This window comes from Acinonyx jubatus, chromosome B1, assembly GCF_027475565.1.
Source record: "Acinonyx jubatus isolate Ajub_Pintada_27869175 chromosome B1, VMU_Ajub_asm_v1.0, whole genome shotgun sequence".
In the NCBI taxonomy this organism is placed as follows: domain Eukaryota; kingdom Metazoa; phylum Chordata; class Mammalia; order Carnivora; family Felidae; genus Acinonyx; species Acinonyx jubatus.
Window position 1 is genome coordinate 77597594 of NC_069382.1, and position 12562 is coordinate 77610155.

The following is a 12562-nucleotide window of genomic DNA, read 5'->3' on the forward strand; positions in this document are numbered from 1 at the left end:
GGTGCAGCCACTCTGGAAAACAGTATGGAGGTTCCTCAAAAAACTAAAAATAGAACTACCCTATGACCCAGCAATTGCACTACTAGGTATTTATCCAAGGGATACAGGTATGCTGTTTGGAAGGGACACATGCACCCCGATGTTTATAGCAGCACTATCAACAACAGCCAAAGTATGGAAAGAGCCCAAATGTCCACTGACGGATGAATGGATAAAGAAGATGTACACACAATGGAGTACACACAATGAAGTATTACTTGGCAATCAAAAAGAATGAAATCTTGCCACTTGCAACTACATGGATGGAACTAGAAGGTATTATGCTAAGCAAAATTAGTCAGAGAAAGACAAGTATCATATGACTTCACCCATATGAGGACTTTAAGACACAAAACAGATCAACATAAGGGAAGGGAAGCAAAAATAATATAAAAACAGGGAGGAGGACAAAACATAAGAGACTCTTAAATATGGAGAACAGAGGGTTACTGGAGGGGTTGTGGGAGGGGGCTAAATTGGTAAGGGGCATTAAGGAGTAGATACTCCTGAAATCATTGTTGTACTATATACTAATTTGGCTGTAAATTTAAAAATTGAGATTAAAAGATGCCAAAAAAAAAAAAAAAAGGCAGGGAGGAGAAATGACATTTAAGTGCATATATGAAAGATGAGAAGGAATTAGGGGTGCAGAGAGCAAGGGAAATTGTTTTCAGCCTGAACCCAGCAGAGGTAAAGGCTTGAGGTGAGAAATTTGTATATTACAGGAAATAGCAAAAGGCCAGTGTGGCCGGGACATAAAGAACAAAGAAGTAAATGGAAAGACAGGAGTGAAGGCAAGGGACCAGAACATATAGGACCTTGAGAGCCCAGGGAATGAGTTCTTTCATTTTGGGTATAATGTAAGCCACGGAAGGTTTTTAAGCCAGGCACTAACACAATGATTATTTAGATCTTTTAAAGATTACTCTGGATTCTCTGAGAAAAAGAGATTAGAAGTGAGGAAATATGGAAAGAGAGAAACCTGCCAAGAGGCTTCTAGAATGGTACATATAACGGAGGATGGGGGGCTGGAATAAGGTCATGATAACAAAAATAGAGTTTTCAGAGATATCTGCAGATAGAATCAAAATAACTGGTGATGGACTGAATGTGGGAAAGGTGGGCGTTCCCAGGATCACTCCCAGATTTCTGGCATGAACAACTGAATACCAGAAATACTATTTATTGAAATAGGAAAATTATGAGCAAAAGCAGCTAGGAGCAAGCACTAAGGAATTATGCTAAATCTAAGACACTAGGAGACACCCAAAAGATAGTAAAACATCTAAATGCCCACGTCAAGAATCCTGAAAAGATGGTTCCAAATTTCTAAGGTGGGAGGAGATGAGATGGTGCCCATGCATGGGTGTTGACCTGTCACAGGAGGAGGGATCTGTCCCTCCTGTGTAATAACAAGTAAGAACACAAGTACTGTATCAATACAAATGAGTGTGAAGATCTCATGAAGAGAGGCTGGGGAGTTGCTACCTGATGGTTATTTTTTCCATGAAATACAAGGCAAGATCACTTACAAGAGAGGTTGAGCATGGGAAAAAGTTTGAATAGTGAGGAGAATGAAGGAAAATATCATTACGAACCATGAGCAGAGCACTTCCTAGAGAAACACGAACATTACTAGGCAGGGCTACAGGCCATTTGAAGTAACTGAGCAGCAGTTTGGGAAGACATCCATCTGCCTTGCTGTGCGATTTTCTCTAGCAATGCAGGGAGTGAGTGAGCAGTTAGGTTTAACCAAGGTAAGAGTATTTCCAGGACATGTGAACATATCAGCATAGTATTGATGTGGTGTGCACAGCACAGGCAAGTTGCACAGGTGAGGGAGCTGACTGGGTAAAAGAGATTTCTGGAAGGGGATAAAGCAGAGCCCGAAATAGGGCATACGAGTTCTCCAGGCAAAGAGTAAGGATACACTTGATCTTAGCCAAAAGGACAAGAAGCGATGGCAAAGAGTAAGGATAAAGGGGAGAGGAAAACAGCAATTTCAGGGCATACACCTGCAAGCAATTCAGTGTCACTAACGCAGCTGAAAATCAGCAGAGGAGGCTGAAGAGATCCAATGGGCCCCAGGAGCCATCAGAATAGGATCTAGGAAATGTTCAGTAAATGCTAGATACAGGCATTAATAACACAGACACAGAGAGGCCTTTTAAAATGTAAGTCCTAAAAGTTCATCGTGTGGCGTAAACACCATCCTTTACAAAAGGGGGCCCACAAAGACTACACACAAGTAATTTTAGGTCATTAAATGGGTCCTTCACTTGGATAATTAACGTGATGCAGCATGTGTCTGACTCCCAAGGTCTAACTCTTTTTCCCAAGGAAAACAGCATGAGAGATTTCTTACTGTTTGCAAGTTAACAAGCAAATTTCCAGAATAAGAAAGGAGTTGTTGTCTTATCACTATGTCCAACTCTTTCATAAAACTTTTTTGATTAAAAAAACTTTAATTTAAAATACATTACCAATTTTTTCTTTTAAAATCTGGTCATGTACCTTCTGAACTGAGCCTTAAGCATTCTATTCAATAAACAAAACAAGAGGAGCTACTCAACGTTTCAGTAAGGCACTGGTGGTTGAGCAAGAAGGACTGTTTTCTTCTTTCTCTCAAAATAGACTAGACACTCCATGGAATCTCTCAGTTCCTTTTAGAAATTTCACAGAAGTATTATATAATATTTGTTAGGAATAAGTGTTACTGAAATGTTCTAATACCAAAACATGATTCTTCCCCAGAGACAAATGAATACCAAATCAAGGATGGCTCCTAAAACCCTAAAGAAAATTTCTGGTGGTAACAGTTCCCCAATTTAAAAGAGACAGCTGAAAGTAATACTATGGAGAAAAGCTTTCAAATACTAATACAGTAGAAATCAGGTAATTTAAAGAGAGAAAGAGAAAGCAAATAGAGAATGTGATTTTATACTCCACCTATAAGATTATGTAACCATATTATTCCCCATAAAATACTTGAACTAGCCACAATAAGAAATCAGAAAAGGCTTTGACTAATGAGCCTTGAAAAGGATTTTGGATAGTCTTGCTTAGAAACAGAATACATCTACATGAATGTAAAATGTGTTGATTTACCAGTTGCTTTCACCTTAGGGCAGGAGTCAGCCAACTTTTTATATAAAAGGCTGGGTAGTAAATACTTTAGGCTTTGCAGTCATATAGCCTCAGTTGCAACTACCCAACTCTTCCATTGTAGCCCAAAAGCAGTCATAAACAGTACATAAGTGAATGAGCACAGCTGTATTCCAGCAAAAACGTATTTACAAATATAGGAGGTGAGGTGGGCTTGGGCCATGGCTGGCTCAACTCTGCCTGAGAGAATCATCTTGAGTACATCCCAAGATGTTCTACTTACTATTCTCTGGTTGCATATTTCTTTTCTTTTCTTCTTTTTTTTTTTTTTTTTTTTTCTTTTTAAGTAGGCTTCACTCCCAGTGCAGAGCCCAATGCAGGGCCTGAATTCAGGAACCTGAGATCAAGATCTGAGCTGAGATCAGAAGTCGAACTTTTAAATTTTTTTTTCAACGTTTATTTATTTTTGGGACAGAGAGAGACAGAGCATGAACGGAGGAGGGGCAGAGAGAGAGGGAGACACAGAATCGGAAACAGGCTCCAGGCTCTGAGCCATCAGCCCAGAGCCCGACGCGGGGCTCGAACTCACGGACCGCGAGATCGTGACCTGGCTGAAGTCGGACGCTTAACCGACTGAGCCACCCAGGCGCCCCCAGAAGTCGAACTTTTAAACAACAGAACCACCCAGGCGCCCCCATGTATATTTTAATATACATTTACTATATTTGCAGGGGAACAAAATTTGGGAGGAAAGGTTGAATGTTGCATGAGAGAATCACAGTTCAAGTAGCTGTCCAGCTGAAAAGAGGGATTTACAAGTGAGGTAATAGATTTGCCTGGGATAAGCAAGCCAGTGGGTTTCAGCGTTGAAAAGCAACTGTGCAAGCATTAAAAAACAAAAAACAAAAAAAAAAAAAACTATCTTAACAATTTATATGAATTTATAGCGGGCTTTAATAAGGGCTTCAGTCCCTAAAAATGAGTTAACTGAATGTTCAGCATGAGTCAAAAGAGTCCTAAGTTGCCCTAGAAAAGAATGAACTCATACATTGGCTAGGTTTAAACCAAACAAGCCAATCATTCAACGGTGTCCCGTGAGATCAGAATCTATCTCAATAGTATGGATATTGCATTTTAAAAAAGACATTTGCTAACTGGGGTAAAGCAAGAATGTGCCCAGAATGCTAAAACAGTGTAGGAGGAACAAGAAAACCAGAGGTATTCAATAGAATTGGGGAGGAAGAGAATATTTAGAGGAAACATGAAAGCTGCCTATAAACATTTAAACAGGTGCTAAGTGAAAGAAGGAAAAAAGCATTCTGATTTGCTTAAAGAAGACAAAACCAGGTCTAATGGGAAGAAGCTGTAATGCAGATTTGGGGTTTGCTCCCAAGGGGAGCTCAGTAAGACCTGCATGGACCAGGCAAAGTCTGACCTCTAGCTCCTTTCCCATCAACAAGTACAATCTAGGTGACCAATGCCCATGGACACTCTATCATAGAGGCCTGCAGGAGGAAAAGCTGGCCTAGGAGACCTCTGGGGTCTCATCCAGCTCTAGGATTCTATGTGAGGTGGGAGAAGCAGAAATGCAAGCCACATTTCAGCCACAAATCACAGAATCCATTAAAACTTCACAATTCAAAGTAAAAGAATGAGACTATTTTATAACAGCCTGGGGGATTAAAATATTTCCAACTAGTCAGGTCTGAAATCCCTTTCGTTAGACATCTGGATGTGAGAACTTCAATGGCTAAAAGGAAAACAGAAGGTAAGGTGATATCTCTGCCTGCCCCCACAGTTCAAGCAGTAGCTGAGAAATCTGTTGGCAATGACAACTACCCAGCAGACCATTAGACTCTACTTTGGGCTGGGGAAGAACCTCTGCTGCTGTTTTAAGGCTGCCCATTTGAGGGCAGGCTAAGTTCTGATGTTCTAATTCTAAACAGAATGGGGCTTGGGGTTAGAAACCCATATTCAGTGAAAAGGCAAAACTACATTCTATGAGATCTTTAACAGTTTTTTAAAGTCTCAATCTAAATAATACAATGAATATGTCAGTGTAAATACTAAACCACGCCCTTCTGATCACTTAGTACTAACAAGGATAGACTGAGTCTAATGAAACAGAAGGAATTATGTCTGTTCCCTATGGCACTTGTTATTTTAAGCCTAGATTCCAAGTGTTCTTGACCCCAGAGGAATGCATAATCTGAGAGCAAAGGAGAATTTCCACTATTTTCTCCCATGACCTTCCAGATACTTCCCATTTCATTAGACTAAATGGAAAACTCTACTTTCCAACTCCAATATCAAGAATAACAGCAAAGATACATCACAGACATGTTTCTTACTTTTTCTTGAAACAGAACCTCAGGATATAACACTATATATATATAATATGTATATATATATAATTATATTTATATTTCTGAACATAAGAAATATTTTTCCCAAAATTGTCAGAGGGACTTAACCCTACATAAGAATTCTCAGAGTCTCCTTAAGGAGTGTGCTTTCCATTATTTTGATCAACAAAGGACTGTTTGAGGAAACAGTCCTCAGCCTGAAACAGCCCCCATCACACCTAGTTTCAGATACTTGCAGTTTACAAAGAGTTCTGGGTTACAAAAACAAGTGGAAGCTAAGAAATTTAAGAGCTTTAGTTACTCTGGAGAAAACCTCAAATTCTAAGTGTTTGGTGTTTTTATAAAGATCACTTCAAAAGAAACAAGGCAGTAGTTAATAGTAAGTCATGAAAATACATCTGTCTTATAAAATCTGTAAAAGGTATCATCCAAATGTGCTACACATAGGTATCTGTAGCTTGAGATAAAATATTGAAAGAAAGCAGCAGAAAGAGATTTTTCAAAGGTGCTGTATCAGAAAGAATTCAGACAGATGTGGCCATGACATACTCTGGAAAGTTGTGCCAAAAGATTCAGAATGTGTCAGTGATAAACATACTAATGTAAAAGTCGTCAAGACTTGGAATAACTTTTTTATGAAATAAGTGGGGGAAATTTTTCCAAAGTATACATTAATCATTTGATTTTAAAATATAGCCACATACTTAATCCACTAAATAATGAAAGTAGGCATGTGATTATCTAGTAGATATACACATGCATACCTACAAGTATGTACATTCAAGCCATCCAAAAACATTTTTGTTTCATCTCCTCATGGGAAAATGATGTTGCATACAGTCAGACATAAACGTTATATGTAGTGGATCTCTGTCCTTCTGGGATACGCACCACTTGAAACACCTTCCTACGTTTGAGAATTCTCCTAACATATGAGGCACAGCCCAGCTTCCACTATGGAAGCTGGAAATGACAGACACTTGCTCTCCTAGCCGTCTTGTAGTGAGGTAGCGGGACCCGGCCAGAGTGCCACTAATCAGATCCTGCCAGCCCAGACTTTGATTCGGAAGCCAGTGCTTACAGAAACTAGTGACCAGAGATTCTGCTGAGTAGTAGCAACTCATTTGCAAAAGTAGAAGTTCTACAACTACCACCAGGGACAGTGGTATGGTTGGTGCATGCTCTGTTGTCTACACCCTGTGGCAAGGGTGGTGACTATCATCTCCAAACCCAGCTCTGCAGTGCAACTCTGGGCATCTTTCTCAGTTCTCAGAACCATATGAAGATACCACAAGCTACTGAACAGTCTTTAAATAAATTCCCTTTCTGTTCAGAAGACTCAGACCTTGCTACTGAGGACAGACTAACACAGGATTCACATTTCTTTAAAATCTCCGAACTGTACGCAATCGTGTCAAAATGCCTTCAGTACTATCCATCTCAATTCCCAAACAAGATTTTTCTCCTGATTAAACCAAATAATTTTTTATTAATTAGATTATTTCCCATTCACACTCATCCTTTGCTACCTCCCTTTTTCTCTATCTAGCCAGTCTTTCTCTGGACTGTGCTTTCTCCCATCAACTCAGACTCAGGTTATAATAGGAAAACTGAAATGCACAATAAAGCCCTCCCATTTTTTAATACCTAAAATTGTAAGAGAAATAAGTCAGAAGACTCTGATGCTGAGAAAAAAACAAAAACATTTCACTGGTGTGCTAAAAGAGCCTGGCCACAGTGACAAATAAGAGCCCAACATTCTCTCATTTGGGCTCAGACCCAACCATTTCTGTTTTTCAACCATAAAAGAAACAATTCTCTTTTGTTACCTGAATATTCTCAACTTTAAAGAAAGAATAATGCTTGTTCACTCTACCTACTTAACACAAGCAAAAAAAAAAAAAAAAAAGGGAGGGAATGCCACGTAAGAAGCAATTTTAACTTCCAAATAAATCCCTAGATATTATTTTATTTGTGAGCACAGCTTAAGCTAAGCTAATCCTTCTGGTACAAAAAATTAATGTAAAAACAAAATTAAATTTCAGAGTGTTGATACCTCAAACTTATCGGCTAAGAACTGGTAAGAACCTTAATAAACCCATGTACAAAGGTCTAACTGAGACATAGGTACAGAGGTGCTATAAATTAATTCTACAGAGTTTAAACCTGAAAATTAAAAGCCAATTAATATAAAATGGTTCCTTGAACATCCGATTCTTTTAAACCACAGCAGTCCAATTTAACAGTCTGGAAATTATAATTTGTAAAATATATATTCCAAATTCACTAGATCAGTCACTACACTTTTGTTTTCTTCTGAAAGGCCAAGAATAAAAAGTCCTCCAATGAGAGTTTTTGTCAACTTTCAATTGTAAACTCTGAACAGAGCCTTAATAAAACAAGAGTATTTGAGCTAAGTTCTGACAATTTCTGCTCCCTGGCTTAATTCCCTGAATATCTGGCCATAAACTGGCTCTCAAAAAACAAACAAACAAACAAAAAGTTAGGCCACTGAATCACAAAAAATTTAAGCTTCCCTTAATGTCTATATTCTACAAATATATTAGTGTTTAGCTGAAGAGGGAAAAAAAAAAAAGGAAGCTTGCATCAATTGTGAAGGCCTTTCATTAAAGGTTGCCATTTTACTCCAATTATTTAAATCCAGTAGATTCAACCAGTAAAGATTTGTATTATTCTTTGGAAAAAGTAAGAATCTTCAAACAAAGATTAGGTATATTAGGAATGAGTTAACCTAATAAGGACATGCAGAGATTTAACCTTTATCTTCTTTCCCTCTGTGCATGATGGACAGTAAAGATCTAGCTTCTTTTTTTTTTTCTTACTAAATACTTGGGCAGAACATTGTGAGAAGGAATAAGACACCACAAAAGCAAGTGAAATAGGAGCCTGACAGAAAGCTGCAAAAGTATCATGAGAGAATTTGAAATTATATTTTTTATCTTTAAATGAGAGAAATTGTAATTTCTGAAGCGAATGGTACAAGTCAGTGGCATAGCTAGAAATGGAACCTCATGAATCAGGCAATAAATTTTCAATCAAGAAAACATGAGAGGGGTGCCTGGGTGGTACAGTCAATTAAGCTTCCGACTCTTGATCTCAGGTCATGATCTCACGGTTCACGGGTTCAAGCCCAGCATTGCATTCTGCACTGATGGCATGGAGCCTGCTTGGATTCTGTCTCTCCTTCTCCCTGCCCCTCCCCTGCTTGTGGGCACACACACTCTCTCTCCGTCTCTCAAAGTAAATAATTAAACTTAAAAAAAGAAAAGAAAACCTGATAGAAATAGAGAGAAAGAGATGGGTGGGGATCTGTTCAGAAAAGAACACCTATACATTTGGCCAAAGGCAAAGACACTGATCTCCGGCCCTTCTGTACCTGGGCTACTTGAGTGGCTGAGAGAAGGAGGGTGTCAGACAGAAAGGCTCTCATTCTCCACTAAGCAGCCAGCAGCTGAGCACCTCATCCTGACAAGTGCCTAATCCCTCACTAACTCTAGCATTCTCGGGTGCTAGAACACTGCCCAGCTCCTAGGGCACCTGGGTGGCTCAGTCAGCTGAGTGTCCAACTTTGGCTCAGGTCATATCATGGTTCATGGGTTCGAGCCCCACGCGGGGCTCTGTGCTTGTGTGGAACTTGCTTTAGATTCTCCTTCCCTCTCTCTGCCCCTCCCCTGCTTGTTCTTGCTCTCACATGCACACGCGCTCTCTCTCAAATAAACAAACACTGCTCAGCTCCCAACATTCAAAAATACTTGTTTTATGAAGCAGTAGGATTCTCATACAAATTTAGATAATGTAAAGAATAGAGTTTCTATATGAATTCCACATTCCCTGCTGATGGCAACAATGGTAACTATGAACACCTATGCTGCGTCTCCTGTACATATTATCTTCATTCAAAACAGTCCGTTTCTGTGTTACACCAGGTCCTTTAAGAACCAGACACCGCCACAAGATTAGAAATGCCAGAAATTTATTAGGGGTAATGTCTGTGAGAAAAAGGGGGGGGCGGTAATCAGGGAGACAGTGATGCAGATCTCATCCCAGTGGAAGGAGACAGGGAGGGGAGGAAGGCTTCAAGGTTGGATAGACATGCATTAGACTGCAGTGCAGTTCGAAGGAAAGTTCAGCAAGGCCATCGGGGACTCCTTGAGCCAAGGCTGCCTGTCAGAGGACTCCAGAGTCCCCAGCAATGAGCTGCTTTAGTACCCCCGCTGTCTCGGTCCTGGCTGGGGGCAGACTGTAGGAGGTGTGGCCTTCACTCTAACACAGTAATGGAACACATAGCAACAGCTAGGCCCAATGGTCCTTACACTCCCTGCAGTGGGCGATCTGAGAGGTGCCCATCTGCCACTGCTTCCTAAGTCCATGTTCTTCCCAATATATGGCCATGGCCACTAGTTTACTCCTGGACCTCTAGTAATGCCCACCACCATTAAAGTTCTGTATTTCATTCAATCTAACATGCCACTAAGAAGACGGCACTCCACTTTTCTATATGGTCTTATGGAAAAAATATGGAAACCTTGATTTAAACTTTTACATTTATTGAAAAAGTTCTTTGACAGATTTTTATCCTGTATCCCTCTTGTGTATACATAAACAAAAAACAAAATATATTTAAGATATTTCTAAAACTTCTTCAGAGTCCAGCTCTCCTGAATCACTTTTCATCTCACTCACTGATACCTAGTTTTGCCCACACATTGTTCTCTTTTCCTTTGTGCCATCAAGAATAGTGGAGGATGCCTTATTTCTTGAAGTGGTACTCCACTATAGGACCCAGAATTTTCTTCCAAGATGATAGCATCCACTTTCTAGGTATTTCCTGATGCTGGAACTCCTTTGACCTAACCAGAAGGCCTTAATGGCAGGTCTTCTAACCGTTACCAGGATTCATATTTCTTCCTCAAGTGACCAAGTGGTTTATTGATTGAAATGTTGAGCTACAGTTATCCAAACAGCCAGGAGAAATAACAACAGGAGCACCTGGGTGGCTCACTCGGTTAAGAGTCCAGCTCTTGGTTTCGGCTCAGGTCATGATCTCATGGCTTTGTGGGTTCAAGACTCACATTGGGCTCTGCACTGTGATGTAGAGCCTGCATGGATTCTGTCTCCTATCTCACTGCCCTTCCCTCACTTGCGCTGTCTCTCCCACAAATAAACTTAAAAAAACAAAACAAAACAAAACAAAAAAACAAAAAACAAAGAAAGAATAAAATTCACATTTCTTCAAGACTCCTGCCTGGCAGACAGCAGATATAAGGATAAATTTCCATTCCCCGCCATGTTCAAAGGTGGAAGGAAGGCTGGTAATCTTACAAGGAGCTACAGGCAAAGAATAATGTTGCTAGGATACCAAGAGATAGGAAGATAGGAGAAAGATTCTCTTTTCATCACTGTCACCAACTTATGTTCTAAAGTGACATGGATCAAATCACTTTACTTCACTGAATTCCAATTTATTTGTTTTGTTTGTTTGGTTTTTTTTTTTTTTTTTTTGGTCAATAAAAGGGTTAAAAGTTTCCCTAAGTTCTCTCTCAGCTCTTTGTTTTAGGAGCCAAGGCCATACCTTTGAGTACTTCATGACTGGATCTGACAAAAATATTTTCCTCATGCAACTGCAGACTCAGCTGAACTTAATTCTCACTATTGGAACCACTCCTCTAGATAAGACAATGAAATGAGGGGACTGGTCACATTCTGGTGTCTGTTGTTGGTGTGCATGGATGTGTGCTGGGGATGGGTTGAGGAGTCCTTGTCTACTCTGCTCTTTCGTGTCAGTAATAAGGGGTTTAATCAGAAAAGCAGATTCCTCAGAAGTGGACAAGAACAAAGCCCAAGATATGAAATACAGGAAACATAAGTTTCAATAGGGAAGTAGAATCTGACGATGACAAGGCTTTGAGACCACAGATGACTATGAGTCACCAAGAAAGGGCACTGAGTCATGAGCAAGGCCTCCCACGTAATGGGGTCCACCAAGGAGCCCAATCCTCTTGCCTACATCATCCTCACTCATTTTAGAATTCTGATTTATTCGAGTCAGTTCTGACTATAACCTCTATAGGATTCTGAGTAAAAGTCCAACTTTCAAAAAGTATATTCCTAGGAAACACGTTTCACAATGACATCTGTATCTGATTGAATTAATAATGAGTTTACAAGGGTAAAAAACGGATTTATGTGAACAAAACAGTGTTGTCAAATTGTAAGGGTCAGTTCCAAGGAGAAAAATTCTTTATAAAGTTAGGTCACTGACAACTTTTAAACTAAACTGAGAAATGTTCTCACAAAAGTTCAAGACGGATTTTTTCCCCACCTGAATATGCCTTCCAATAGAACTGTGCGTGCATGCGCGCACACACACACACAAACACAAATGTCACTTTAACTGTAAAAGAACTGGTTAAAATCAGTTTGATACACCATATGAAATATAGTATTTACAGTAAGATTAAACTAAAGGCACAGTCTTTCCAGTGGCATGGAATGCCTTAGGTGCCCAGCACATTACAAGAACTCAAAGTAATGCTAAACACGAACACTAAAATTCCTAACAGCAGAAACCTATTTAAAAAAAAACAAAAACAAAAACAAAAAAAACACTAGATATAGTTCAAAATCCTCTGGAAACGGCATATAAAAGCTGAGGTTTTTAAAGTCTATTTTATTTTAACCTCCTGGTAAACAGAAAGTCATCAAAAACCAATTTGTAGTGTTTCCAACTTTCAGACATCTCTAGCTCCGAGGTCAGGAGGTTCCAATTTAAGCATGCTTCACAATAACCTGGAGGGGTTATTAAAATACAGACTGATGGGCTGTACCCCAGAGTTTCTGATTCAGTAGGTTTAGGGTGGGGTCCGAGAGTTAACATATCTAGCATGGTCCCAGGTGATGCTGATGCTGCTGGACCAGAGACCTAGCTTTGGGAACCACCGTCTTCTGGTACTTAAGACAAAAATAGCATGAAAATTTCTCCCAAAAGGTAAAAGATATTTAGTTCATTTTAACCAACACACGTCATTTTA

The 12562-nt window shown here is 39.6% G+C and overlaps 1 protein-coding gene across 3 annotated transcripts in view; it reads right to left on the reverse strand.

Annotated features, from left to right (window-relative positions):
- Positions 1–12562, reverse strand: part of ARHGAP10 (Rho GTPase activating protein 10) — a 319834-nt gene that overhangs the window by 219393 nt on the left and 87879 nt on the right. For 2 of the 3 annotated variants that reach the window (XM_053216887.1, XM_053216886.1), the window contains exon 4: positions 3428–3541. The exons of the other annotated variant lie outside the window; for it this stretch is intronic. In XM_053216887.1, the coding sequence (XP_053072862.1) occupies positions 3428–3541 (114 nt within the window). The remainder of the gene's footprint in view (positions 1–3427; positions 3542–12562) is intronic. 3 annotated transcript variants of the gene reach the window in all.